General features: G+C 38.7%; 1 protein-coding gene across 2 annotated transcripts in view; it reads right to left on the minus strand.

Annotated features, from left to right (window-relative positions):
* Positions 1–25,961, minus strand: part of Kdm5a (lysine demethylase 5A) — a 107,910-nt gene that overhangs the window by 51,567 nt on the left and 30,382 nt on the right. For both annotated transcript variants that reach the window (XM_008839714.3, XM_029566773.1), the window contains exons 7-17: positions 25,404–25,495; positions 24,012–24,170; positions 21,101–21,220; positions 19,092–19,250; positions 15,783–15,964; positions 12,806–12,968; positions 9,061–9,180; positions 4,522–4,716; positions 3,160–3,341; positions 2,491–2,615; positions 1,337–1,487 (exon numbers count right to left, since the gene is read on the minus strand). In XM_008839714.3, coding sequence (XP_008837936.1) covers positions 1,337–1,487; positions 2,491–2,615; positions 3,160–3,341; positions 4,522–4,716; positions 9,061–9,180; positions 12,806–12,968; positions 15,783–15,964; positions 19,092–19,250; positions 21,101–21,220; positions 24,012–24,170; positions 25,404–25,495 — 1,648 coding nt within the window. The remainder of the gene's footprint in view (positions 1–1,336; positions 1,488–2,490; positions 2,616–3,159; positions 3,342–4,521; positions 4,717–9,060; positions 9,181–12,805; positions 12,969–15,782; positions 15,965–19,091; positions 19,251–21,100; positions 21,221–24,011; positions 24,171–25,403; positions 25,496–25,961) is intronic.

Here is a 25,961-nt window from a genome sequence, read left to right on the forward strand (position 1 = left end):
TTAAAAAATAAAAAATACATATAATAAAAAATAAATAAGTAAAATAAAATAAAATCTATTAGTCCAAGTAGGTAGCTGTTGATTGCCCCCAAGATAAAAGTGCCACTACTGCACCAATGTCATATGCTGTGCAGGTCACTGATGTGGTTTTTTGGTCTTGAAGCTGGTGTTGGATGACTGATACATGAGCTCCCTTAGCCCTTGTAAGGTGCTTTTCAAAGCTATGAGAGCTAGCCTTCAGAGAAAGTGACGTCCAGGTCTGTTCTAGCTTCATTGCTCTAAATCCTGTGTGTGAGTATGTTCTGTCTTCAGCAGTTGTATCTTACCTTCAAGTTCTGGGAAGCAATCAAGGGCCTTGGCAGTAGCCTGTGTAATTTTGGGGAGTCTCTTGGACCACCCTGGCCAATGACTCAAAGGAAGGTTTGTCCTGTCTGGCACTGTTTCTTGTTATATAGCCTTCAGCTATGCTCACAGACTCATGTAGGGATGCTGTATGTGTAATTTGTCATTAGGTTGTTGGACTAATATTTCCTTAAGTTTTTTATACTAGTTAGGCATTATTTATCTCTCCTCTCTCTCACCATCTAACCCTTTTACCCTGACTTTCCCCATTTAAAGTGTCCCCTTTTTCTCCACTTTTCCCTTGATAATAGTCTCCTATGGTCCCACCTCTCAATCTCCTTTCTCTTTATCCCCAAAGTTCCTTGTATAACCCTCCCTCCCCGCTCCCATTTAAATACCCCAATTTTATCCATTTCTCCCTTAGTAACACCTGTCTGTCTCCTACTGTTCTCTTTTAGGTTCCTTCAGTTTTTTAGTATAAAATAAAAAATTCCAGTGTAATTTCTAGCATTGAAACCAACAGGTTCATTTGCTGTCTTCCCGACACAGTTTACAGCTAGCTTCAATTTAAAGGCTTTTCATGGGGCTGGAGAAATGGCTTAGCAGTTAAAAGTATTGACTGCTTTTCCAGACCCGGGTTCAATCCCAAGCACCCACATGGAGCTAGCAACTATCTGTAACTCCATGCCTCTTCTGGCCTCTGTAGGCACTGCATGCACAAGGTATGCCTACCTACACGTGGGCAATACACTCATACACATAAAATAAAAATAATAAAAACAGTATTTTAGTAAAATTTAAAAAAAGGCGTTTCACAATTTATGAACATGGAGAAAATGGGGTGGGGAAAGAAAGATGAGAACTTACCAGGAATGGAAGAAACATGGCCGCAGAGGGGGAAATAACACAAGGCCTCATAGGCCAGTTAAAACTTTGCCTTTTACTCAGAAAGACTAGGATCCCAGTGGAGAACTAAACTCATTCCTAAGTTTACCTGTGTTTTTGCTTTTTGCTCAGAAGCAGCTGTGCCACAGAACCACAGGTCTCAGCTTCTCTTACAGCATCCCTGAGCTTTCGAAAGAGCTCATTCTCTGGGTATTTCCTATCCTCAGCATCTTCTAGCATTACTCTCAGTTCAATCAAATCTGTAAAGATAAATAGATAATAGACACAAAAAGCCATTTTAAATCTTCATAAACCTCACTCAAAATCAATAACATACTAGTAGAACTATATTGCAGCTGTGAAAATCTCCAATGTAGCGAAAGCCTCTGGTCAAGTGCTTATTCTAAACAACTGACTTCATTCAAACACACTCACACACACACATACCCAAAACACACGCACACACCCAAAACACACGCACACACACTCCCAAAACCCAACACACACACACACACACACACACACAAACCCAAAAGTTCTCATTATTGGTCCAACATATGTTTCTCCAAAAATACATACCTACTACAACTTAGCTGTCCCATTTTATGTCAGCCTTTTCATTTAAAAGGGGATTTTAGGAGCTGGGCATGGTGGTACACGCCTTGGTGAATCTCTGTGAGTTCAAGGCCAGCCTGGTGGTCTACATATCAAATTCAGGCCAGCTGGGGCTACAGCTGGGGCTATATAACAACTTGCAAATAAATTAAGAGAAAAACCAAAGAGGTTCACAGTTTCAATGCAGAGACAGACCAGGAACATGTAACATTAACTTGCCAAGAAACTAATTACAGGGGCTGGAGAAATGGCCCACAAATTGGGATTCTAAGGATTCGCAATAGGTTTGGGGGCACACATCTGTAATCTTGGCACTTGGGACACCAGGACAGGAAAGGCCATGACAGGACTACAAAGGATATTTCAGTCAACAGGAGACCTAAGTCTTAAAAATGATTCTCAAACAGAAAACCAGTCTCAAAGAGAAAATTAGGTATTGTCTACAACCATACCAACTTGACTGTGCCTAATCTGATTTCAGAAGCTAAGCTGGATCAAGTCTGGTTAGTACTTGAATGGGAAAATACTAGATATACATTTAACTAAGTCATTGTAAGATGACTTTCTTTTGTTACTGGAGGACAAAAACATAAAACAAGGCTTTTGTTAAAATGGCAACAATTTTACATAAAAAAGAGGAAATTTAACCTTTCTTATGGTTGAAGTTAGCTGATAATGCTTCTGTAACACGACTGACCCAGGTGTCATAGGACTGTGCCCTCACTTTTACACCATGAAGAAGAGATGGGAGGTCTTCTAGTGGGTACCGGTATCTACAAAAATTTAAAAATAAAGTAAAAATTCCAAAATATAACAACTTGCAAATAAATTAAGAGAAAAACCAAAGAGGTTCACAGTTTCAATGCAAAGACAGACCAGGAACACGTAACATTAACTTGCCAAGAAACTTATTACAGGGGCTGCAGAAATGGCTCAACAGTTAAGAGTACTGGTTGCTCTTGCAGAGGACTCGGGTTTGGTTTCTAGCACCTACGTGGCTAAAAACTATCCATAACTCCAGTTCCAGGGAATTCAACACCCTCTTCTGGCCTCTCTAGGTTTGCACATACATGGTGTACTTACACATATGCAGGCTAAACACTCATACACATTAAAATAAAAATAAAGAAAAAATTTTTAAGTTAAACAAAAGCTAATTACAGCTAGGCTATTTAGGGACAACTTTTAAAGGACTGGTTCTCATGCAGGAAATAGATAAGAACTAGTTACTTATTTAGGGACAGGAAAGAAAATTAAGAATATTAAGATTTGATTTCTTAAAAGGCAATACAAATTTTACACAAAACTTTTAGATACCTAAGACATTTGTTCTGCATGGGGCAGGAGCACAAATCAGTTGGATGGTAGAGACACACAAGTCGCTCCGGATTACAGGAGCATGTGAGAGCAGAGAGAAAACATGTGGTTCTACATGCTGAACACTGTCGCTCATCATCAGGAACAAGCTCAAACACTTCTTCTTCTGACATCACGACACCCTGGAATATAATTTATATCACTAGATCAAGTCTCAACTGAAACAGTAGATTAAAGAGAATTAAAATTCTAGCTACAGAAGTAGCACAAAGGGAACAGAAAGAAAGCCAATAGCTGAACCCTGAAAACAACTGGTGTTTGAAGCGATGAAGGGGAAGACAGAGTAATCTGATCTAATACCCTAGGACCACACAATTCTTATGCAAAACAATGCTTGTAGGAAAAAAAGAGGATTGAAATTTTTTTTTAAAGTGATTTGTGCCCACAAAGGCTGAAAGAGGACAACAGAACTGCCACGTGGGTGCTGGGAGGCCAATCCAGGACCTCTGGAAGAACAGCAAGTGCTCTTAACCTCCAAGGCATCTTCCAGCCCCTGAATTTTCTTAAAGTAATTAATGCTATGGTTCAAGCATTCGAGGCACTTGCCATAAGGTAGCAGGAAAGAACCAAGACTTCTCTCCTGATCTCCACTAGCACCATGGTCTGTGAGTGCTTATAATCCCACACAGATACATAATACAAATAAGTAAATAAAAATGCAAAATAATACTAAATCCAGGTGGCTCACACCTGCAATGCCTGTACTTGAGAAGTTCAAACAAGAGGACTCTGACAGGTTCATGGCCAGTCTGGGCTACAGAGTAAGGTCCTGTCCTCCCCTACAATGCCCCCTCCCCCTCAAAAAAAGGAGAAAGGAGAGGAGAGAATACTACGTATTTTAAAGATTTTTAAAAATTTTATGTGTGTGCTTCTCTGTGTGCATGCAGTGGCTTCAGAGGCCAGAAAAGTGTTGGATCCTCTGGAGTTGGAGTTACTGGAGGTTGTAAACCACTCAATATGGGTGCTGGATACTGAACTCAGGTCCTCTGAAAGAGCAGCAAGCGTTCCTAACCACTGAGCCATCTCTCCAGCCCTATATGTAGATTTTAAAAGATAATATATCTAAAAAATTCTACCATACAAGATTGCTGTTTAAGAAGTCTAGAGATGGCATATTTCATAAAACTTTTTCAATTTGAGAAACAAAAATAGCAAATAGAAAAATATAAAACCTTAGAATTAGGTCATTTTTATGTTCAACTTCTAAAAAAGATCAAAGATAAAAATGGTTTTCTATAAATTTAATTTTTTTCTCATTATATAAGCAGCATGAAATATAAGAAATGTGATCAGCAAACTCACCATCTGTACAACAGACTCCCTTAATCGTGTTTCTTCTTCAGTCATGAGGGTCAATTCTTTGCAAACCATGGCAGCTAGCCCCACATCTAAGCATTCTGGATCTGCTGCCATCTTGAAAATGAGCTCCTCATGTGAAAAGACACAATGGCGTCTCAGTCTCCGATAATGATTTACACACTGACGTCCAATGGGCAACTGAACAAAAGATTTCCAAATTAAATTACTTGCTTATGACATATTCCAGCACAGAACCCCTATTTACTCTTCAGGTGCCCATAAACTAAGATGCTAAAGTTTGCAGCCTAAGCTGTGGATTTTCTACTCATTGTGTTTATCAAGGAGCTGTAGAGCAGAGCAAACTGGCGCAAACCTGTAATTTGGGAAGTAAAGACAAAAAGATCAGGAGTTCAAGGCTATCCTTGGCTACATGTAAGTTCAAGGCCAGCCTGGAGTACATAAGACGCTGTATCAAAACACTAAAAAGCTGGAGTGCCTTGTTATATGAGGCAACAAACTTTTAAAACAGTCTAACAAAGTGCTACCCTTAAATAAAAAAGATAAATATTGTTAAAACATTGTAAAGTTCAGGCCAATAAATGTTGTGTGAAGTGTTGAACATTTAAGATTCTACAGAAGAAGCTGGGTGTTGCGGTGCACGCCTTTAATCCCAGCACTTGGGAGGCAGAAGCAGGCAAATCTCTGTGAGTTTAAGGCTAGCCTGGTCTACACAGTGAGTTCTAGGCAAGCTGGGGGTACAGGGAGACCCTGTTTCCAAAAGACCACCCCAAAAAATCCCAGAGCAATTCACACGTAAATTATGTATATTAAAAATCAAATAAAAAATGAAATTAATTAAGTTGATGAACGTATACTTATGAGCTATGTCTGTTACAGAAACAAAACATAAATACCATATGAGAGTGAGATTGAGGCCAGCCTGGTCTACACAGCAAGTTCCATGTCAGCTGGGGCTAAAGGGAGACCCTGTCTTTTTTAAAAAAAAAAGAAAAAAAGAAAAGGAAAAAAGATAGGGGAGTGATATTATTAAAGCAATTTACATTGTGTGACTTAAATCATTTTTATAGGGATTTTAGCCTCTAGAATTCTTTTAATAACCAACCTGGCAGCAGAATGAGAATTCAAAAACATGAAATGAAATGACTACTTAACACACTTTCCTCTCTCTAACTGAAATAAATAAATAACCACTTTTCACAAAAGGCATACTGTACAGTTGGAGATGTAGTTCAGTAGTATAACATGCCCTTCGCAAGTACATGGCCCTGGGTTAGAGCCTTAGCACCAACAAAAACCAACACAAATACATATTTTCTCTAACATGAATTCCAAAAATGTCTATAGCCAGTCTGAAAACAAAATTATGATACAAACTACTCTCTCTCTCTCTCTCTCTCTCTCCAATTTCATCTTTCCTATGTTCAGTGGAAAAATTATAATGGCTAAGGTTAGCTTGGATTTGAAAACTGTAATAAAAAAGGAGAAAAATAAAATAACCCTTTAAGAACATTTTAAAATTCACTTCCACTTTGAGAATGGCAGGCAGGAATCAGAGGTTTAGAGTGTATCAGATTATCTCTGAATCAAGCTATATTTTCATATTCAATAAACAAATAATGTTTACTTACAAATCATATTGTGACCTATGGTGAACAATCATGCTGTTTATTAACATATAACTTTTTCTTATTTGTGCTGGTTTGTTTTTGTCAACTTGAAACAAACTAGTCACCTAGGAACAGGGAAGAATTTCACTTGAAGAATTTCCTCTATCAGACTGGCTTGTGACAGTGTCTATGAGGAGACATTTTTTTAAATTGCTAGTTTATATGGGAAGTTCCAGCTCACTGTGGACTGTTCCATCCCTAGACAGGTGGGCCTGGGCTTTTATACAAAAGGCAGCTGAGAAGACAGAGAGATGGCTCAGCAGTTAAGAGCACTGACTGCTCTTGCAGAGGACCCAGGTTCGATTTCCAGCACACACACGGCAGCTACAAACTATTCTTAACTCCAGTTCTAGGGGAATCCAACGCCCTCTTCTGATATCTGCTGCATTACACGACATGGGTGCACTCACATACATGCAGGCAATGCACTCATACAAATAAAAATAAAAATAATAAATATTTTTTTAAAAAATCTTAGGCCTAAGGCTGGAGAGATAGCTCAACAGTTTCAACAGCACTTGCTGCTCTTATAGAGGACCAGGGTTCAGTTCCCAGCACATATATTAGGCAGCTCACAACCACTTGGACACCTGCACACACACTGACCACATACACTTAGGCACACATACACATAAAGTAAATAGTAAAAGCACACAAAAAAGGAAAAACTTTGGGGTTGGAGAGATGACTCAGCAGTTAGGAATACTGGTTGTTCTTGCAGAAGACCTGGGTTCAAATCCCAGCACCCGCATGGCAGCTAACAACTGTCTGTAACTCCAGTCCCAGGGGATCCGACAGCCTCTTCTGACCTCCGCGGGCATTGCACAACACAGGTGCACTTAAGTACCTACACGCAGGCAATACACGAATACACATAAAATAAAAGTAATAAATAATTTTTTTAAAAAAAGGAAAAAGGAAAAACTTAGGCCCTTGGGCAGAGATAACGTCTCAGTGGGTAAAGGTATCTGCCACCAAGACTCATGACCTGAGTTCAGTCTCCAGGACTCACATGGTATCAACTCCTGCAAGTTGTCCTCTGCCACAAAAAATTTTAAAACAATTTAGGCCCAGTAAAATTAAGAGCTCTTCAAGAGGGGCTGTAGGGGTGAATTTGCAGTTAAAGAGCACTGGCTGCTCTTGCAGAGGACCTGGGTTCAGATCTCAGTAACCACATGGCAGCATACATGCATCCTTAACTCCAATGCCAGGGCATCCAGCACCCTCTTGTGGCTTCCACAAGCATTGCATACACATGGTGCATGCAAGAAACTCAACACACCTTAAAAAAAAAAAAAAAAAAATCATGCATCAATATTAGCCAGGCATGGTGGTGCATGCTGGGAAGCACTGAGAGGTAGAAGCAAGTGGATCTCTGTAAGTTCAAGATCAACCAGACCTACATAGTGAATTCCAGACCAGTTAGCACTACATAATGAGACCATGTCTCAAAAAAATAAAGTTATTAGTGAGCATGTTAAAGGCAGAAACCATCTTCAATTCTTAACTAAAACATCTTGTATCCTGTCCTATACCTATTCAGCCAGTACCATGTAATTCATAGTTAATATAGGCTATTTTTTATTTTTAAAAATATTTTATTTACTTATTTTTACTTTATGTGTATGAGTGTATTGCCTGCATGTAAGTGCACCCATGTCATGCACTGTCCAAGAAGTCAGAAGAGGAAGTTGGATTCCCTTGGAACTGGAGTTACGGATGGCTGTTAGCCACCATGTGGGTGCTGGAAAATGAACGCAGGTCCTCTGTAACAGCAACCTGTGCTCTTAACCACTGAACCATCTCTCTAGCACCGAAATAGGCTGTTTTTAAAAGCAGAGCTGAGGTTCAAGGCAAATCCTAACTCAGTCTTGTCTAAGCTAAATTATAACCTTTCCACAGCCTAATAAAGAAGTTTTAAATGCTGGATAAAAACAAGACTGCCTACAGGATATGCACAGTGTGACCTTTCGTCCCAGCTACTCAGGAGCCCAACAAGAGGATCTCTTGAGCCTAGAAGTTCAAAGACAGCCTAACACCACAGCAAAACTCCATCCCCTAACCAAAATACTCTTGAATATATCATATTTTCTCTGTTTGAATAATCATGAAGTAAAACAAATTAAGTTAGCCATAGAAAATGTAAGAGCCAGGGCTGGAGAGATGGCTCAGTGGTTAAGAACACTGGCTGTTCTTGCAGAAGACCTGGGTTTGAATCCCAGCACCCACATGGCAGCTAACAACTGTCCATAACTCCAGTTCCAGGGGATCTGACAGCCTTTTCTGTCCTTCTCGAGCATTGCACGACACGGGTGCACTTACCTATATGCAGGCAATATATGCATACACATAAAATAAAAATAATAATAAAATATTTTTTTAAAAATAAAACCTAAGAGCCAATGTTACTAAAAGATTCCCTGAAAATGTTGAGAAAAATAAAAAATAAAAACAAAATACACTGGGCGGGGGGGGAGTTTAAAAAGGAAAATAAAGTCAGTGTGTTTAAGGAATGAAACCTTTCTCCCCATCAATATGATGAAGCCATTAACTAATGGCCTTTTGATATAGAAACCACTGCATTATCATTTATAAATTTTAAGATCCAAAAATGCTCAAAGTGAAGACTAGAGGAAACATTCCTTCAGGAAAAACTCGGAAAATAACTACCCAATTAATTTCAAGCATAATAGGGAAAATAATGAGCAAACAATGTAATGCAAAATCTGAATTACAATATAGCCTGAAATATTCACAGGCCCTACCCAGCACCCAGCTAAGCAAATATGGCTACCATATTGCATTTTATAGGGGTGTTAGTAGACGTACAACAGTCACGTGCTATAGAACAGACCCAGTCAGCAGTACAGAAGTTCACAGCTTCAGCGAAGTTGTAGCCCTGGTTAAATCCAGAGTGATAAGCACGAGGAAATGTCACAACGAACTCTCCAGCACACTGATTAGTTCTGTATACCTAATGCAAATTTCAAAAAGGGATACAAAGAAAAAAAAAAACAAAACATTTTTTTTTAATCAGTCAATTTCAAAAACAATAAAGCATTACCTTATAAATATCAGATTAGGATTTAAGAAATGGCTAGAATTTAAGAAATAGAATTCTATTTTCTTTTTTTTGGTATTTTTGAGACAGGGTCTCCCTGTAGCCCCAGCTGTCCTGGATTCACAAAGGAGACCAGGCTGGCCTCGAACTCAGAGATCCGCCTGCCTCTGCCTCCCTAGTGCTGGGATTAAAGGTGTGCGCCACCACGCCCAGCTTTAGAATTCTATTTTCTTAAAATACTCACTAATAATATATTATAACTTAAGACAAGAATTAGGAGCCAAATGAAATTCTCAACTATTAGTTTCCTAAGCTGATTTTTTTTTTTTTTTTTTTTTTTGGTCTTTTTTGAGACAAGGTCTCCCTGTGGCCCCTGCTGGCCTGGAACTCACTATGTAAACCAGGCTGGCCTTGAACTCACAGAGATCCTCCTGCCTCTGCCTCCCAGGTACTGGGATCAAAGGCAGCCCCCACCATACCCAGTGTAAGTTGATAAACTTTTGCAATTTATGAGGCATGCCTGCAATTCCAGCACTAGAGAGGTAGAAGCAGAGGATCAGATCAAGACTAGCCCCACAGTCTCAGTTACCTGAGACACTATCTTAAAAATAAATGTTGGTTTACAATTAAGAAAATTGGTTTTTGTTCCTGTGTTGTAAATAGAGGTAAAGGATCAAATTTCCTATAATCTTTGCATGATGTTTTAGAAACTAAATTGATCAGCTCGTCATGAAATAGCCCCTCAAATCAATTTTCCCAAACATTATTTTGTTTTGAAATAATGCCTTGAGTCATAAAGCCACAGATTTGAGCATAAATTCATTCTTTGAAGACAAAAGTGACAGTGCTTATGTTATTTTATTTAACTTTTCATTAAAGTTATATTCAGTGGGTATGGTGGCATACACTTGTAAACCCAGAACATAGGAAGAAGCAAGAGGATCACAAGCTCTATGCCAAATCTGAACTACAAGCGAAAATTTAAAAACAAAGGGCTAAGGGACCGCAGCTCAATAGCAAAGCAATTGTATAATATGCAGAACACATTGAGTTCCATTCTCAGCACGTCATAAAACAAACAGAAAAAAACAGAAGCTATAATGAATGCCTAATTACATGTAGCCATATTATTAAACATAACTTATCAGGTTCTAGTAGTTTCAACTTGAGAAACATATTTAAAACGAATCTGAAGCTGGGCGTGCGTGGTGGTGCATGTCTTAATCCCAGCACTCAGAAGGCAGAGGCAGGCAGATCTACATAGTGAGCTCTAAGCCAGCTTGAGGATACGGGGAGACCCAGTTTCAAAAAGACCCCGCCCCCCCAAAAAAAACCAAAACAAAAAAAAGCTAATCTGGAAGTCAGACATAGTATACATTATGTCTATAACTCTAGCACTAGGAAGGTAGAGGCAAGAGGATCAGTTTAAGACTCTTCTATACATCAAGTTCAAGGTCAGCTTGGGCTACACATATCATGTTTCAAACAAAAACTACAAAACAAAAACTACAACAGAAAAAACCCAAAGCTGAAAGCAGCAAAGGTATCCCATAGTGTGTTTTCATATAATTATCTTTATCTATACTAAAAACTGAAATCTTCAGGAGGGCTGGAGAATTGATCAGCAGTTAAGAGCACTGACTGCTCTTGCAGAGGAACCAGGTTCCATTCCCAGTACCCACATGGCAGTTAACAACCTCCATTACTCCAGATCCCTGAGAATTCAATGCCCTCTTCTGACCTCCTCAGGCCAGACATGGGTGCACTTTCATACATGTAGGCAATATACTCAGACACATAAAAATAATAAATATCAAAAAAAACTGACATTAGGAATTAGTTATTAGGATTGGCAAACTGGTTCTGGAACTGGTGACCAGAGTCTGATCCCCAGAACCACATAAAGGTGGAAGGAGAGAACAGAGTACACACAATTGTCCTCTGACCTCCACACATGCATGTTGTGGCATACATATCCACAGATACATTTTACTCCCAACACGTATGCACACACACATGTGTGCACTCCTTCTCTCTCTTTTTGAGACAGGGTCTCACTGTATAGTCCTGACTGGCCTGGAACTCATAAGTAGACAAGGCTGGCCTCAAACTCACAATCTCCATCTGCTAGGATAAATTTTTCTTAAAAAATTAAAGACTTAGTTATTAGAGCTGCTGTCCTAGTTAACTGTCAACTTGGCACAATACAGTCATCTGAAAGGAGAGCATCTATTGAAGAATTGCCTAGATTAAACTGGCCTATGGGGGACGGTCTTCTTAATTAAGGTAGGAGAACTCAGCCACCCCCTTCTATGACCCAAAGCATTCCCTGATGAGGTGGTTCTGGACTCTATGGAAAAGCTAGCTAAGCATAAACCTATTTCAGCCAGCAACCAGCATCCTCCATGGTTTCTTCTGTACTTCCCTTAGCTGAGAGTTCCTTGATCAGAGATGAAGTTGTGGCTGTGCAGAAGGTGGGAACTGAAGTAGAGACCATGGAGGAACACTGCTTACTGGCTTACTTACTCTGGCTTGCTCACTTACCCTCATAATGCCCAGTGCCACCTACCCAGGGATGACACCACCCACAATGGGATGGGCATCAATTACCAATTAAGAAAATGCCTCTCAGACATGGCCATGGGCCAAACCAATCAAAGAAATTCCTCAATTAAGGTTCCTTCTTCCCAGATATCTCTAGTTTGTATCAAGTTGACAAAACTAATCAGCATTCCTGGTTTATACGGTGCCTTCAAGTCCTGTCCTGACTTCCCTCGATGATGAAATGTGATCTGGAATTGTAATCTAATCTAGACCCTTTCCTCCCTAAGTTGCTTTTGGTCAGAATGTTTTATCACAGCAACAAAAATGAAACTAGGACACCTGCCATTTCAAAGAGTTTCCATGGGTAAAAGCTCTAACTGTCAAGCCTGAGGACCTGGGTTTAATCCCCAGGACCTACATGGTGGAGAGAATTGATTCCTGCAGTTGTTCTCTGACCTCTACATGTGCACCATGGCATGTGCGCATGCACGCACATGCATGCACATGCGCGCGCGCACGCACACACACACACACACACACACACACACACACACACAATAGGTAAGTAAATGTAACTTTAAAATAAAAAAAAAAGCCGGGCATGGTGGCTCTAACGCCTTTAATCCCAGCACTTGGGAGGCAGAGGCAGGCGGATCTCTGTGAGTTCAAGGCCAGCCTGGTCTACATAACGAGTTCCAGGTCAGTTGGGGCTACAGGGAGACCCTGTCTCAAAAAGACCAAAAAATAAAAAATTTTTTTTTTAATTAAAAAAATAATAATTAGTGGTTTACTGAAAAACAGCTATTCATGTAAGTAGCTATAATTATGATTCATACTTTCAAGCATCCCTTCTTATTAAAGTTCCATTTAAGGTATAAATTCTAATTTGATTATACAGCATGACCTTTATAATTAAAAAACAAGTACATGTGATTCTATCTCTTCGAATGTCAGGAAAATTGAAAATGCTAAAGGAAAACGCAAAAACACTCACAGGCACACCATGCTCCATTAGCACATTTGGGTTCATGATGGTGACTAACTGATGCAGGAGATCAGGCTGGGATTCAAATAACTCAGGGGCCAACTCCCTCATCACCTCCTCCAGCTGTTCCGCAGCATGAGATGGCACACCATACCATGTCTTTGGCTCACCCCTAGCAAAAGAAATAACTGTTTAGCTAGGTAGAACATAGTATCATGACACCAGAGTCTCTCATTCAAACCCACTCAATTATAATTAACAATGTCTTACTGCTGGCCAAAATTCTGGCAACCATCTCAAACCTGTGCTATTGTTAATAACAGGAAGTAAGGCAAGAATATATGGATAGATACTTGCTGTCAAGTAACTCAAAGTACACAAGCAGGGAGTCAGTAATGATACCTTTTTGAACAGAAAGCATATTACATCAAAAGTACTGTTCTAAAGGATATGGACACAGAGCCTCGATTCAGAGAACATGAGTCACTCCAGTTATTGTCATAATGATCAAAGTGAATAGTTAAAGATCTCCAGAATACTTATAAATAACGTTCAATTTTCCTATCCATGGAAATAAGCTAATACTACAAACTGTTGAAGCTTTAAATATAGTTTTCTATAAAGACCAAAAACTTAGCATCATTAGTCAATTACATTGAAGTAGACTAGAGTTCATTTAGAATACTAAGTAGTTATACTTCTAGAAAATGGAATTAGTCAAGTTATTTGTGAAATAGTTGTACTTCCTGATTCTCATACATTCATAAGACTTTAGATGGGAGCTGCTCCCTATAGAATTTATTGTGAGGATAAAAATATTTGGAGCTAGAGACATGGCTCATTGGTTAAAAGTAATTGCTACTCTTCCAGAAGACCCAGGTTGGGTTCTCAGCACTAATACCTGGCAGCTCACAATTGCCTGTTAACTCCAATTCCATGGGCATCCAATGTTCTCTTCTGGCTTCTACAGGCACTTGCATATATGTGGTGCATTTATATATTTATATATATTTACACACACACACACAAATATATACATACATACTCAGGCCCACACACATATACAATAAAATAAAACCAGAAATGTCAAATATATACATATATGTGTGTATATGTATATTCTGTTTGTGCTGGTAAGTACAATGGTTCCTTACTTGAAATGTGGCTAGTGCAATTAAGGCAGTGAATTTACAATTCTGTTTATTCTTTTTTGTTTTTTGGTCTTTTTGAGACAAGTTCTCCCTATAGCCCCAGGTGACCTGGAACTTGCTATGTAGACCAGGCTGGCCTTGAACTCACAGAGATCCTGCCTCTGCCTCCCAAGTGCTGGGATTAAAGATGTGCACTACCATGCCCCACAATTTTATTTATTCTTAACTAATCTTTGAAATGAAGACAAAAAAAGCATACAGTTAAGGTATCAATGCTAGACAATGAACTGGCTAAATGAATTAAAAACTCTAAGATACAAAAAAATGTAATCTCTGCACATAGATATTGGGCATTTTAAAAAAATATTTTATTTATTATTTTTATTTTATGTGTTATGAGTGTATTGCCTGCATGTATGTGAGTGCACCCATGTCGTGCAATGCTACGGAGGTCAGAAGAGGGCTTCGGATTCCCCTGGAACTGGAGTTAAGGACGGTTCGTAGCTGCCATATGGGTGCTGGGAATCGAACCTGGGTCCTCTGCAAGAGTAGTCAGTGCTCTTAACCACTGAGCCATCTCTCCAGCCGTGATATTGGGCATTTTTAGAGAAAATATTACTAAAAAACATGGCATTTCAATTTTCAAATACTAAATCAGATTTTTCAGTTACATAAAGTTTAAATACCCTGTTTTGCATGTCAAGATATTCAATATTGGGCTGGGAATGTAGCTCATAACATCAATGCTTACGTGATGGCTAATCTTGGCTGTCAACTTGATAAACCTGAGACGAGGAAACCTCAAATGAGGCATTTCCTCCATCAGAATGGCCAGTGGACATGTCTATAGGGCATTTTCTTGATAGCTGATTGATGTGGGAGGCCGAGTTCACTGTGAATTGTGCTACCCCTGGGCAGCTGGGCCTGGGTTATAGAGGAAAGGTAGCTGAGCAAGTTAGGGAGAAGCAAGCCAGTGAGAAGTATTCCTACATCATCTCTGCTTCAGTTCCTGCCTCAAGTTTCTGCCCTTTCTTCTATGGACTGTGACCTGGAAGTTATAAGATAAAATAAACCCTTTCCTCCCCAAGTTGCTTGCCTAACATGAATGAGGCCCTTCAGTCTCTAATACACAAATTAAAAATCATTATTATTTAGCTGGACATAGTGGTGCATGCCTTTAATCCCAGCACTTAGAGGAGGCAGAAGCAGTAGGATTTCTGTGAGTCCAGGCCAGCCTGGTCTATGTAGTGAGTTCCAGGTCCGCTGGGGCTACAGGAAGACCCTGTCCCCCGCCAAAAAAAAATTATTTTCCCATATACTACATAAGGCATCATTTTACTCTATTGTAAATGGTATTGGTAATTGCATACTTTCAAAGCGAAGATGTCTCAAGACAACTCTTCTCCTCTCCCCAATATATTATCTTGCTTTTGTGTAGATGATAATACTTTACTTTTTTTTTTTTTTGGTCTTTTTGAGCCACACCTGGCTGTAGTTAATACTTCTCAAGTCAGTTCTCCCTAATATATCACCTAACATTATTACATCTTAAAAATAAAAGATCAGGCCAAGTGTGGTAGCATATGCCTATAATCCCAGCACTGTGTAAGCAAGAGAAACAGGAGCTCAAAGCCATCTTCAGTGACAGAGCGAGTTTAAGATCAGCCTGGGCTACCTGAGACCCTGTCTCCAATAAATAAATGACAACCACAAAAACTGAGGCAGACAGTGTAGCTCAGTGGTTGAACAAGTATTCAGTATTTATGAGGTCCCTGGATTTGATCCCTAACAACAAAGTCACTAAATAACATATGTGATAACAAGACTGAACATACCAGTGCAAGTAGTTAATGGAATAACTCCAGTGATCTTCAATGTGCCAGCAAAAAGAAGAAAAACACATCCCCACATACAGCCATGGCACCTTCATACCAGAAATGTCCACATTAATATGCGCAAGAACAGATTGCTCCAGGACAGGCATGTTATTCAAATTCCAACCAGAAAGAGCGTATTCCTATAAAAGTAAAACAAAGTTAAATGAAAATCCAGCACTGACAAATGTTCAACAACAATCTTAAAAAGGCAAAAATTTCATAGTGCATACCATAATGCAATGCATTCAGTCTATAATTTAACCTAAGTACTTCAACACATCCAAATGGTTAATATCTAAACATAATAATCTTTTCTAGGTTCTATTCACATTTTTCTATTTCAGATATGCATGTCTAGTTTGCTCTGAAACACATGAGCAAAGCTTACAGTAAAATAGTGAGCCCCAAGCTGGGAGAGGCAGTGCACACCTTTAATCCCAACACTTAGGAGGCAGAGATAGGCTGTTCTATGTTGAGTTCCAGGCCAGCCTAGTCTACAGTCAGTTCCAGGCCAGCCAGGGCTACATAGTGAGATCCTGCCTTTTAAAAAAAAAAAAAGTAAAGAAAATTAGTGAACTCTAGTTTTAAATTTTTTTCTTTTTATTTTATGTGTACAAGTGTATTGCCTGCACATTTGTGAGTGCACCCATGTCGTGCAATGCTGCGGAGGTCAGAAGAGGGCTTTAGATTACCCTGGAGCTGGAGTTAAGGATGGTTCATAGCCGTCATGTGGGTGCTGGGAATGGAACCCAGGTCCTCTGCAAGAGCAGTCAGTGCTCTTAATTGCTGTTAAAGACATTGTAGCTGCCATGTGGGTGCTGGGAATCGAACCCGGGTCCTCTGCAAGAGCAGTCAGTGGTCTTAACTGCTGAGCCATCTCTCCAGCCCCTAGTTTTAATTTTTTTAACTTAATGTATATGAGAGTTTTGCCTGCTTGGACATAAGTGCACCCATGTTGTGCAATGCCCACAGAGGTCAAAAGGTGGGCATTAGATACCCTGGGACTTGGCATTATAGATGGTCCTTAGCTGTCATGTGGGTGCTGGGAACTGAACTGTCAGGACCAACCAGTGCTCTTAACTGCTGAGTCATCTCTTTAGCCCCAGTGAGCCCTAGTTCAGTAAAGTGCTCTTATATTTCTACTGTATCCTTAATAGCCTAACTTCCTAAAATGCTTATTACAATATACAGAGTATGATGCTAGACACACATTTCTGAATTTGTAGCATACTTTTAGGTTGGTATGATGATTAGAAGTCATTACAACTCCTCCCTTCACTAGGAATACATTTAGAAAAACTAGATAAATTTTAAGACTAACAAAGAAATGTATTTTATAGATGAACTTGAAAAAACATGAACCGTCAGTTTCTAAGGACAGCAAATACAGAATGAAAAAGAAAGCTATTGTTAGAGTTAATATAGGAATTTCTAATGGAGATTAAAATTCAAACACCCATCCTAGTGGTAGAGATAAAGTATTTCTCCCTTTCTGTCAGAGTTCTTAAAGGGGGGAACCAAAGCATCCACAAGTCTAACTATTTTCATAAAGATTCTAACATATTATTTGCTCTTTTCACCTTGTACAAGTAAAGTGTGAGTTTTCCAGAGGAAATATATGCAGCAGCAAAGCATTACATGAAGGGCAGAAATGCAAATCCAACCTATTACAAATTTGAGAACTGAACCTAGATATAGGTAGAGAGACAGAGGTTCAATATTATATTCACTTTTATGTTTAAGAAGTTTCTATTAAAAAAAGAAATTTAAACTCTCACTGGGTATAGTGGCACATGCCTATAATCCTAACACTTTGGAACTACTGGGAGAGGGTGAGTTGGATTTCTCTAAGGGTGTGACACTAGTTGGGTTAACCAGACTCTAGTGGATAGACACACACTGAAGGACACTGGAGAACACAAACTGGGCTCGATAGGCCTTAAAATATGGGACAAAGTAAATGAAACCTGGTAGGGGATGGGATGGGAGGGCTGTAAGCGGGGTGCAGATGGGGGGGGGGCTACAAATAGGGGAGAGGGCCAAATATGATTGAATATATTCTATGAAATTCAGAAAAATTCTATTAAAATTAGAAAAGAATTAGAAAAGAGGGTAAAGTATCAGTCACAAAGCTAACTGGAAAAATTTGTACTATAAGACAAATAAGAAACTATACATAAAACAATATAAGATATGAAAACTAGTAGGTACGGTTGTGAAGGCATGTAATCCCAGCCCTCAGAAGGCACAGGCAGGATTCTCGGCACACACTGAAGAATAGCCAGATCTATACAGTGGGTTTCAGGTCAGTAAGGGGTATACACAGAGACCTGTTCCAGGGGACCTGATGGCCCCATCTGGCTTCCACTGGCCTTACATGACACAGGTGCACTTACATACATGTTGGCAAAACTTTCAAACACATAAAATAAAATTTTTAAAAAGTAACCATCAAATTATATAGTATGAAAATCTCGAAAATTCAATTAAAAAATTTTAAAGCATACATGAAATCCTCCCTATCCAACTAATAAAGAAAACTTATTTCAGTAATTACCAATAAAGCCTAATTTCAAAAGCCATTAAATCACAGCCAGATGCAGTGGTGCATGCCTTAAAGCCCAGCACTCAGGAAGCAAAGGCAGGTGGATCTCTGTGAGTTTGAAGCCAGTAGTGAGTTCCAGGACAGGTACAAAGTTGAGACCTTAGCTCAAAAAATCAAAAATGTGTACCTATGTTGCCCATGCCAGACATAAACTCAATCCTTTCTGCTCAGCCTCCTGAGTAGCCAGAATAAAAGTGTGCCACACCATACCATTACATACACAAAACTTCCTACAATTTAGAAAAGGAAAGGCTAGGCAAAAACTTTCCAATTAGGGCCAGCAAGATGGCTGGACAGGCAAGAATGTCTGCTGCCAAGCCTGAGGGCCTGAGTTAGATACTTGGGATACTCTTAATAAGAGAGAATTGACTCCCAAAAGTTGTCTTCTGACCTCTCTCTACATCCCAACACTCTAGGTAGCTTAGGTTGGCCTAATCATAATTCTCCTGCCTCAGTCTCTGAAGTGCTAGGACTACAGGCATGCACTACTATATGGGGTCAGTTTAAAAATCACTATAGAACTGAAAATTATTTATGTTGTCTAAATCCTACATATTTAATATTTTAAATTAACAAGGTTTCCTCAGGACTAAGAAAAGCAATTTTCTATGAAAAGGCCACATCAGCTTGAGAGTAAGATGTTCACATAATAGTATCCACACCTCTTCTTCTGGCAGCATCTTTTTCTGACCATCCTTTACAGGAAATCCACTTCCAAAGTCTTTAGAGGAGATATCAGCTCCATACTCTACGATAACATCTTCTTCAATACTACTCACTAGCCGCCAGAATTCCTTTTCTACGAGTTCTGTAGGAACCATCTACAAAGGAAAACAAAGATGATAATTAGCCCATTATGACTATAATCCACTGTAACACAGTATACAGATCAACTGAACGCAAACACATAAAATTAAAAAAACAACAACAAAAAACCTCCCTCATTTCTAGATTTCCCTGCTGAGAATAAGGTATAACAGGATATTCAAGAAAGCATAATGAATTTGAACTGCCTTTTTCTAAAAACGGCTGCTTCCGCTGTACAGTTCACAAAGATGAATAAGGATATCAAGAAGGAGTGGGAAATGAAAACAAGGTTAATTTTTCACAGCTTTGGCCAACACAGACATGGTGGACATGCCAATAATCTAAGCAATTGAAAGGCTAAGCAGATTTCAAGCTCAAGACTTTGCTGGGATATCAAAGCAAACCGTCTCAAAAAAATAAGATTATACATACCTAATGCTATATATCATTATACTGCGCATTGTACATTGTATGTGTGTATGCATATATGTTATCATTTGCATTGTTTTTGCTAGGGCTCAAAAATGTCAAAGATCTCAGGAAAAGAAGCGAGTCCTAACTAAACAAAGCAACAACAGCCAAACAAGCTTCATGCTTTTCTATAACAGATTACTCACAAAGGACTAATAAACAATTCAAGAGGCCAGGAAGATGGCTCAGCAGACAAAGCACTGACCTCCAAGCCTGATGACCTGAGTTTGATGCCTGGAACCCATATGGTAAAAAGAGAACTGATTCACAAAAGTTGTCCTGACCTACACACACACACACCTAACACGAGCTTAGGGACAGATGGATGGACGGACGGACGGACACACAAACACTCACTCACTCACTCTAAATAAATGTAAAAAAATTCAAACACAGGGCTGGAGAGATGCCTCCATAATTCCAGTTCCCAGAAATCTAATGTCCTCTTCTGATCTCCACAACAATTACATGACAAGGGTGCATTTACATACATGCAGGTAATATACACACACACACAAAAAAATTTTTTTTTTTAATTCCAACATCAGCTGCTGGAGATGGCTCAGCAGTTAAGAGCACTGTCTGCTCTTGCAGAAGACCTAGGTTCAAATCACAGCACCCACGTGGCAGCTATCAAAACTGTCCGTAACTTCAGTTCCAAGGAATCCGAGGCCCTCTTCTGCCCTCCATTGGCATTTTGCAACATGGGTTACTCACACATATGCAGGCATAAAACTCATACAAATAAAAATAATTTTTTTATAAATTCAAACATCAAAATGCCTTTCATAATAGAGGAGTACAAAGTACCATATTAAGAAAGTAAAATCAGGGCTGGAGAGATGATCAGTGGTTAAGACCACTAACTGCTCTTGCAGAGGACCCAGGTTTGATTCCCAACACCCACACGGTAGCTATGAACCGTCCTTAACTCCAGTTCCAGGGGAATCCGAGGCCCTCTTCTGACCTCCGTAGGCATTGCACAACATGGGTGAACTTACCTACATGCAGGCAATACATGCATACCCATAAAATAAAATAAATAAAATTTTTAAAAAAAGCAAAATCAATAAAATAGATGTCACGTTCATAATTTTAAGATTTAGTGTTCTCAGTCCCGTGTGCTTATGCATACCTTTAATCCCATACTCAGAGGCAGAAGCAGGCGGATCTCTGTGAGTTCGAAGCCAGCCTGGTCTACATAAGGAGCTCCAGGTCAGCTGGGGTTACAGGGAGCCCCTGCCTCAAAAAGACCAAAAAAAAAAAAAAAAAAAAAAACATTTAGTGTTCTCTAATCTTTTTCAAGCTGTTCTTGATTTCTACAGAACTTTAAACACAGAAGAAAAAAAATCTTTAGTTTCTCTTCAAACCAACCTAAATGATAACTACTCACATGGACTGGCATATTGAAATAATCAGACTTGAAATTATCTGCCATCTCTCCGAAGCTTTGAAGTGTATACTCTCTTACAGCTTGTTCAAATCCAAAGGCTTCTCGGGGTTTGTTACATTCCTAAAAGAAAAAGATATCTAAGATGAACTCACTCAAACTGAATTAAAGGAAGCATTAAAAACTCTCAGGTACTAATGAATAAAGATGTAGCTCAATGGTAGAATCCTTACCTTGCATGCTCATAAGCCCTGAGTTCAATATCTAGCACTACAAATAAATAAATCTTTCAAGTACTACCTTCTTTGATCACTTCTCTAGCAAAAACCAATCCAATCAACCTTATACAGCAAAACAAATTATCAGTTACTTCTAACATATTAGTTATTTGAAACTAGAACCTTAACTGCATGTTCAATCTACCAATGGGAAGGTGGTAAGATATCTTTGGGTACTGGAATTGACTCTATGTGCTATTACTAAGACAAGTCCTAAGAGACTAACTTGAAATCAAGTGTAAGGATAGTGATCATTCTTAGCGCCCATGAAGAAAATAAAAACTCATGAAAACAGGAAAAGCTTGTGGGTAACTGGGTATCTACTGATTGTTAGCAGGCTGGAAGACTGGTTTATTCACACTATCAATCCCAGGACTATAAATACCACTAAGTCTTTTAGTAGTAAACAAGTAGTCATTCAAAGGCCATGACTGCACCTCGATATACCCAGCTAATTCCTTCTCTTCTGTGACCTATCATAACACCTTGTTAAACACACAAATGAGGCACTTCCCAACAATATTATCTTTCAATAAGGCCAGGCTTGAGGGTGCACTCCTGTAATCCCAACATTCAAGCAGAAGAAAATAGAAAAATTCCAGGTAAGCTTGGGCAACACAAAGGACCTTGGCAAAGAAAAAGAAAAAGAAAAAGAAAAAGAGGAAGAAGAAAAAGAATGGAGAATGGGGAAGGGAGAAGAAAGAAGATGGAGGAAAAGGGGGAAGAAGACAAAAAAATACAATCAAGTCAAAATTTGCAGAAGCTACATTTAAGACACCATCAATTTACTAGCATAAAAATGGAATGCATAAATTCTAGGGCTTCATGTCTAATTCTCTTTTCTAAATTTAAAAATATCTGTAGATTATTTTTATTCTATAAATATGAATAATATAGTCACTCAGGGAGGCTGAGGCAGGAGGATTTCCATTGAGCTTGAGGTCAGCCTGGGATATAACACTCTGTCCCTGAAAAAACAAAACAAAACAAAAAAACAAAAAAGTTATTTTTCAAAATATATTTATAAAAGCCATTTGTGTACAAAGCTTTGGGTATAAATAATATTGCATATATACTATCTCAGAAGCTAAGTATTATTTTACTAATTTGGTGTTTAGTTAGATAATAACAGGAGATTTTGTATTTTACATTTGTGGCTTTGTAACAAACACACAAGAATTTTGGTGATCAATTTATAAGTATTTGTGAATCCTTGGTTTTGAAACCTGGTTTATCTTCTAAAAGTGTTTGCTATTTCATAGACTAGTTATATGTAATGAAAACTACAGTTTCAAGTCTAGGAAAGATAAATGTCTTCAAGCAAGAAAACAGAATGTTGATACTTTGTCATTTAAAATATTTTGTAGCCAGTTGAAGTGACAGAGGTAGGCAGATTTCTTTGAGTTGTAGGCCAGCCTGCTCCACATGGTGAATTTCAGGTCAGCCAGGGCTACATAGCAAGACCTATCTCAAAAACATAAAGGAAGCACACGCCTTTAATCCCAACACTTGGGAGGCAGAGGCAGGTGGATCTCAGTGAGTTCAAGGCCAGCCCGATGTACATAGCAAGTACCCGGCCAGCTGGGGCTACAGGGAGACCCTGTCTTAAAAAGACCAAAAAATAAAGTAAAATAAAACAAGGGGCTAGAGAGATGGTCCAGCAGTTAAGAGCAGTGGCTATTCTTGCAGAAGACACAGGTTCGAATCCTAATAATCACATGGTGGCTAACAATCTTCTGTAACTCCAGTTCTGAGTGATCCAACGCCCTCTTTTGTCCTCTGCAGGCATTGCATGATACAGGTGGACTAACATGCATACAATTAAAAATAAAAATTTTAAAAATATAAAATAAAATATGCTTTATGTACTTGCTTAGTTCTAGTCACATTTTATTTTTGTTTGAGTGTTTTTCTTATATATATTTTTAATGTGTATGAATGTTTTGCCTGCATGTGTCTAAGTGCATGCATGTCATGCAATGCCTGTTGAGGCCAGAAGAAGGTGTGGGATTCCCTGGAACTGAGGTTGCTGTTGCTTGTTAGTGGCCATGTGGATGCTGGGAACTGAGCCTGGGTCCTCTGGAAGAGTAGCCCGTGCTCTTTACCACTGAGATGCCTCTCCAGTCCCCACATTTTTAACTGTTGCCATTTACATAATAAAATAATTTACAATTTAAAAAAAATCTCATTCATGCCTGGCATGGTGGCACAGGCCTTTAATCCCAGTACTTGGGAGGCAGAGGCAGGTGGATCTCTGTGAGTTCCAGGCCAGTCTGGTCTACACAGAAAGTTCCAGGTCAACTGGGGATAGGGCCAAAAAACCCCAAACAAAACAAAACAAAACAAAACAAATTTACCTGAAGCAATAAATGGAATTATCTAACCAATAGTAAGAGAAGGGGAAAAAAATGTTAAGCGGCCATATGTAGCTGCTACATTATCTATTCGGCACAGCTCTTTTTAAAATCTTAAGAGATTTTTCAATACTAAAAAAACAAGAGACTGGGACAAGCTTTTGGGAATGTGTTTACACACACACACACACATACACACACACACACACATACACACACATATACACACTCTCTCACAGAGTGTTTTTAGTTATAAAGATCCACATAAGGTTAGGTTGGTACCTCAGCAACACACTTAGGACATCTCCAGTCTCCTTTGGGCACATCAGGTAGAGGTGGAATTAGACAAAATGTATGATAGCTGTCATCACATCCATCACACAAAAGTAATTTATCCTCATTGTTTCCCCGACCACAAAACATACAAACATAGAGATCAACCTGTAAAGATAAATAAAAATAAGTCTATTTTCTATAATACAGAGTATTATATTGTTATTATGAACTAATCTTTAATTAAAACAATGTATACAAAAGAGTAAACAATTAAATCCTAAAAATCTATTTCAATTATATTATTAAAGTTTTTCATAAAAAAAAAAAAATCCCTAAATTTCTCTCCAGAACTTCTACAAGCAAATTAGTAAACATATAACAAGTTGCTAGAATCAAGAAATTCTATAATCTGCCAGGCATGGTGGTGCACACCTTTAATGCCATCACTTGGGAGGCAGAGGCAGGCATATCTCTGTGAGTTCAAGGCCAGCCTGGTTTACAGAGTGAGTTCCAAGCCAGCTGGGGCAACAAGGAGACCCTGTCTTAAAAACAAAAAAAAGTCTATAACCTAGAGTATGGGAATATAAGTTTATACCCCCAAAATATCATCATTCAGCATGTATACAAACACACTAAAAGAAAATGAAAACTAAGAACTGCCTATAATATACCTAAACTTGATGATTTATAACAATCCTTTGTATCTGCCAGGGTTTGGTTCTAGAATTTGTGTCCCCATCCCCCACCTCCCACCTCCCACCTCCCCAAACAGATACTAAAACTCACAGTTGCTTAAATCCTCACCTAGAATGGCTTAATAGCTGTTTGTCATCTATACACATACTTCTACATGATAAGTCACCTCTAGATTATTTATACTAATGCTATGTAAATGCTATACTGTATCTTTTAGTAAATGATGCCAAGAAAAGAGATTATGCTAGGCTTGGTGAGACATGCCTGTAATACTAGCACTCAAGAGGCTGAGGCAGCATGATCTCAAGTTTAAGGCCATCCTAAGCTTCATACGGAGTTCTAGGCTAGTCTAGGTTACATAGTCAGACCCATCTCATTTATTTAAAAAAAAGAAGACAAATAAAAGAGTTCTGTATTATTTACAATTTTTAAAGAATATTTTACATCCATTGAACCCAAGGATATAGAACCTGGAGATTCAAAGGGCCAACTATACACAGATTCATATTCACTCTAACTCAGTTACCCACATGGGCAAACAGTCTACATGAGACAAAACAAGATTAACATTATATAATCCAAAGCCGCAACTTTAGTTTTGCTGTCTTCCTACCAAATAAGTTAATAATAAAACATCATATGCCAAGGTACACCAAGATAAAAATAAATCCTTTCCCTCCTGACACATCCCAAAGCACTTACAAAGTTAACAGAGAGTGTTCCTTTCCGTTGTCTCATTTGCATGTTAAATGCGTCTGACCTGTTGGTAACTTTTCGTCTCCGGGTGACCTCATCTTGAAATAAAAAGTTATATAATAATAGTAAAAACTAATGTTGAGAGCTTACTATGGACCAGTTACTATCAAAAATTATTTAAAGTCTCACAACAGTAAGAGATAGATATTATTATTGTCTGCAGCTGAAGATAAAGAAACTAAGGTATAGAAAGTTAGATAACTTGTTCAAGATCATACAGCCAGTTAGTCAGTGGCAGATTTGGGATTCTAACCAAAACAAACTCTGGAGAGTTAAACCATTAATGATTGCCTGAATGTAGTACTTACTACATACTATATGTGAATGATTTACAGGGACTCTCAAATTAGTCGGGGCTTCATCTTTAATAATATTGCCAGACAAAGAATAATGAAAAGAATGGTATACAGCTAGGAGTGGGGGTTCACATCAGTAATCCCAGCACTTGGGAGGTTGAAACAGGAGGAGTGCCAAAAGCAAAAACAAAAACAAGAAAGAAAAGAG

Source organism: Nannospalax galili, unplaced genomic scaffold (genome assembly GCF_000622305.1).
Source record: "Nannospalax galili isolate Female #2095 unplaced genomic scaffold, S.galili_v1.0 scaffold199, whole genome shotgun sequence".
Lineage (NCBI taxonomy): Eukaryota > Metazoa > Chordata > Mammalia > Rodentia > Spalacidae > Nannospalax > Nannospalax galili.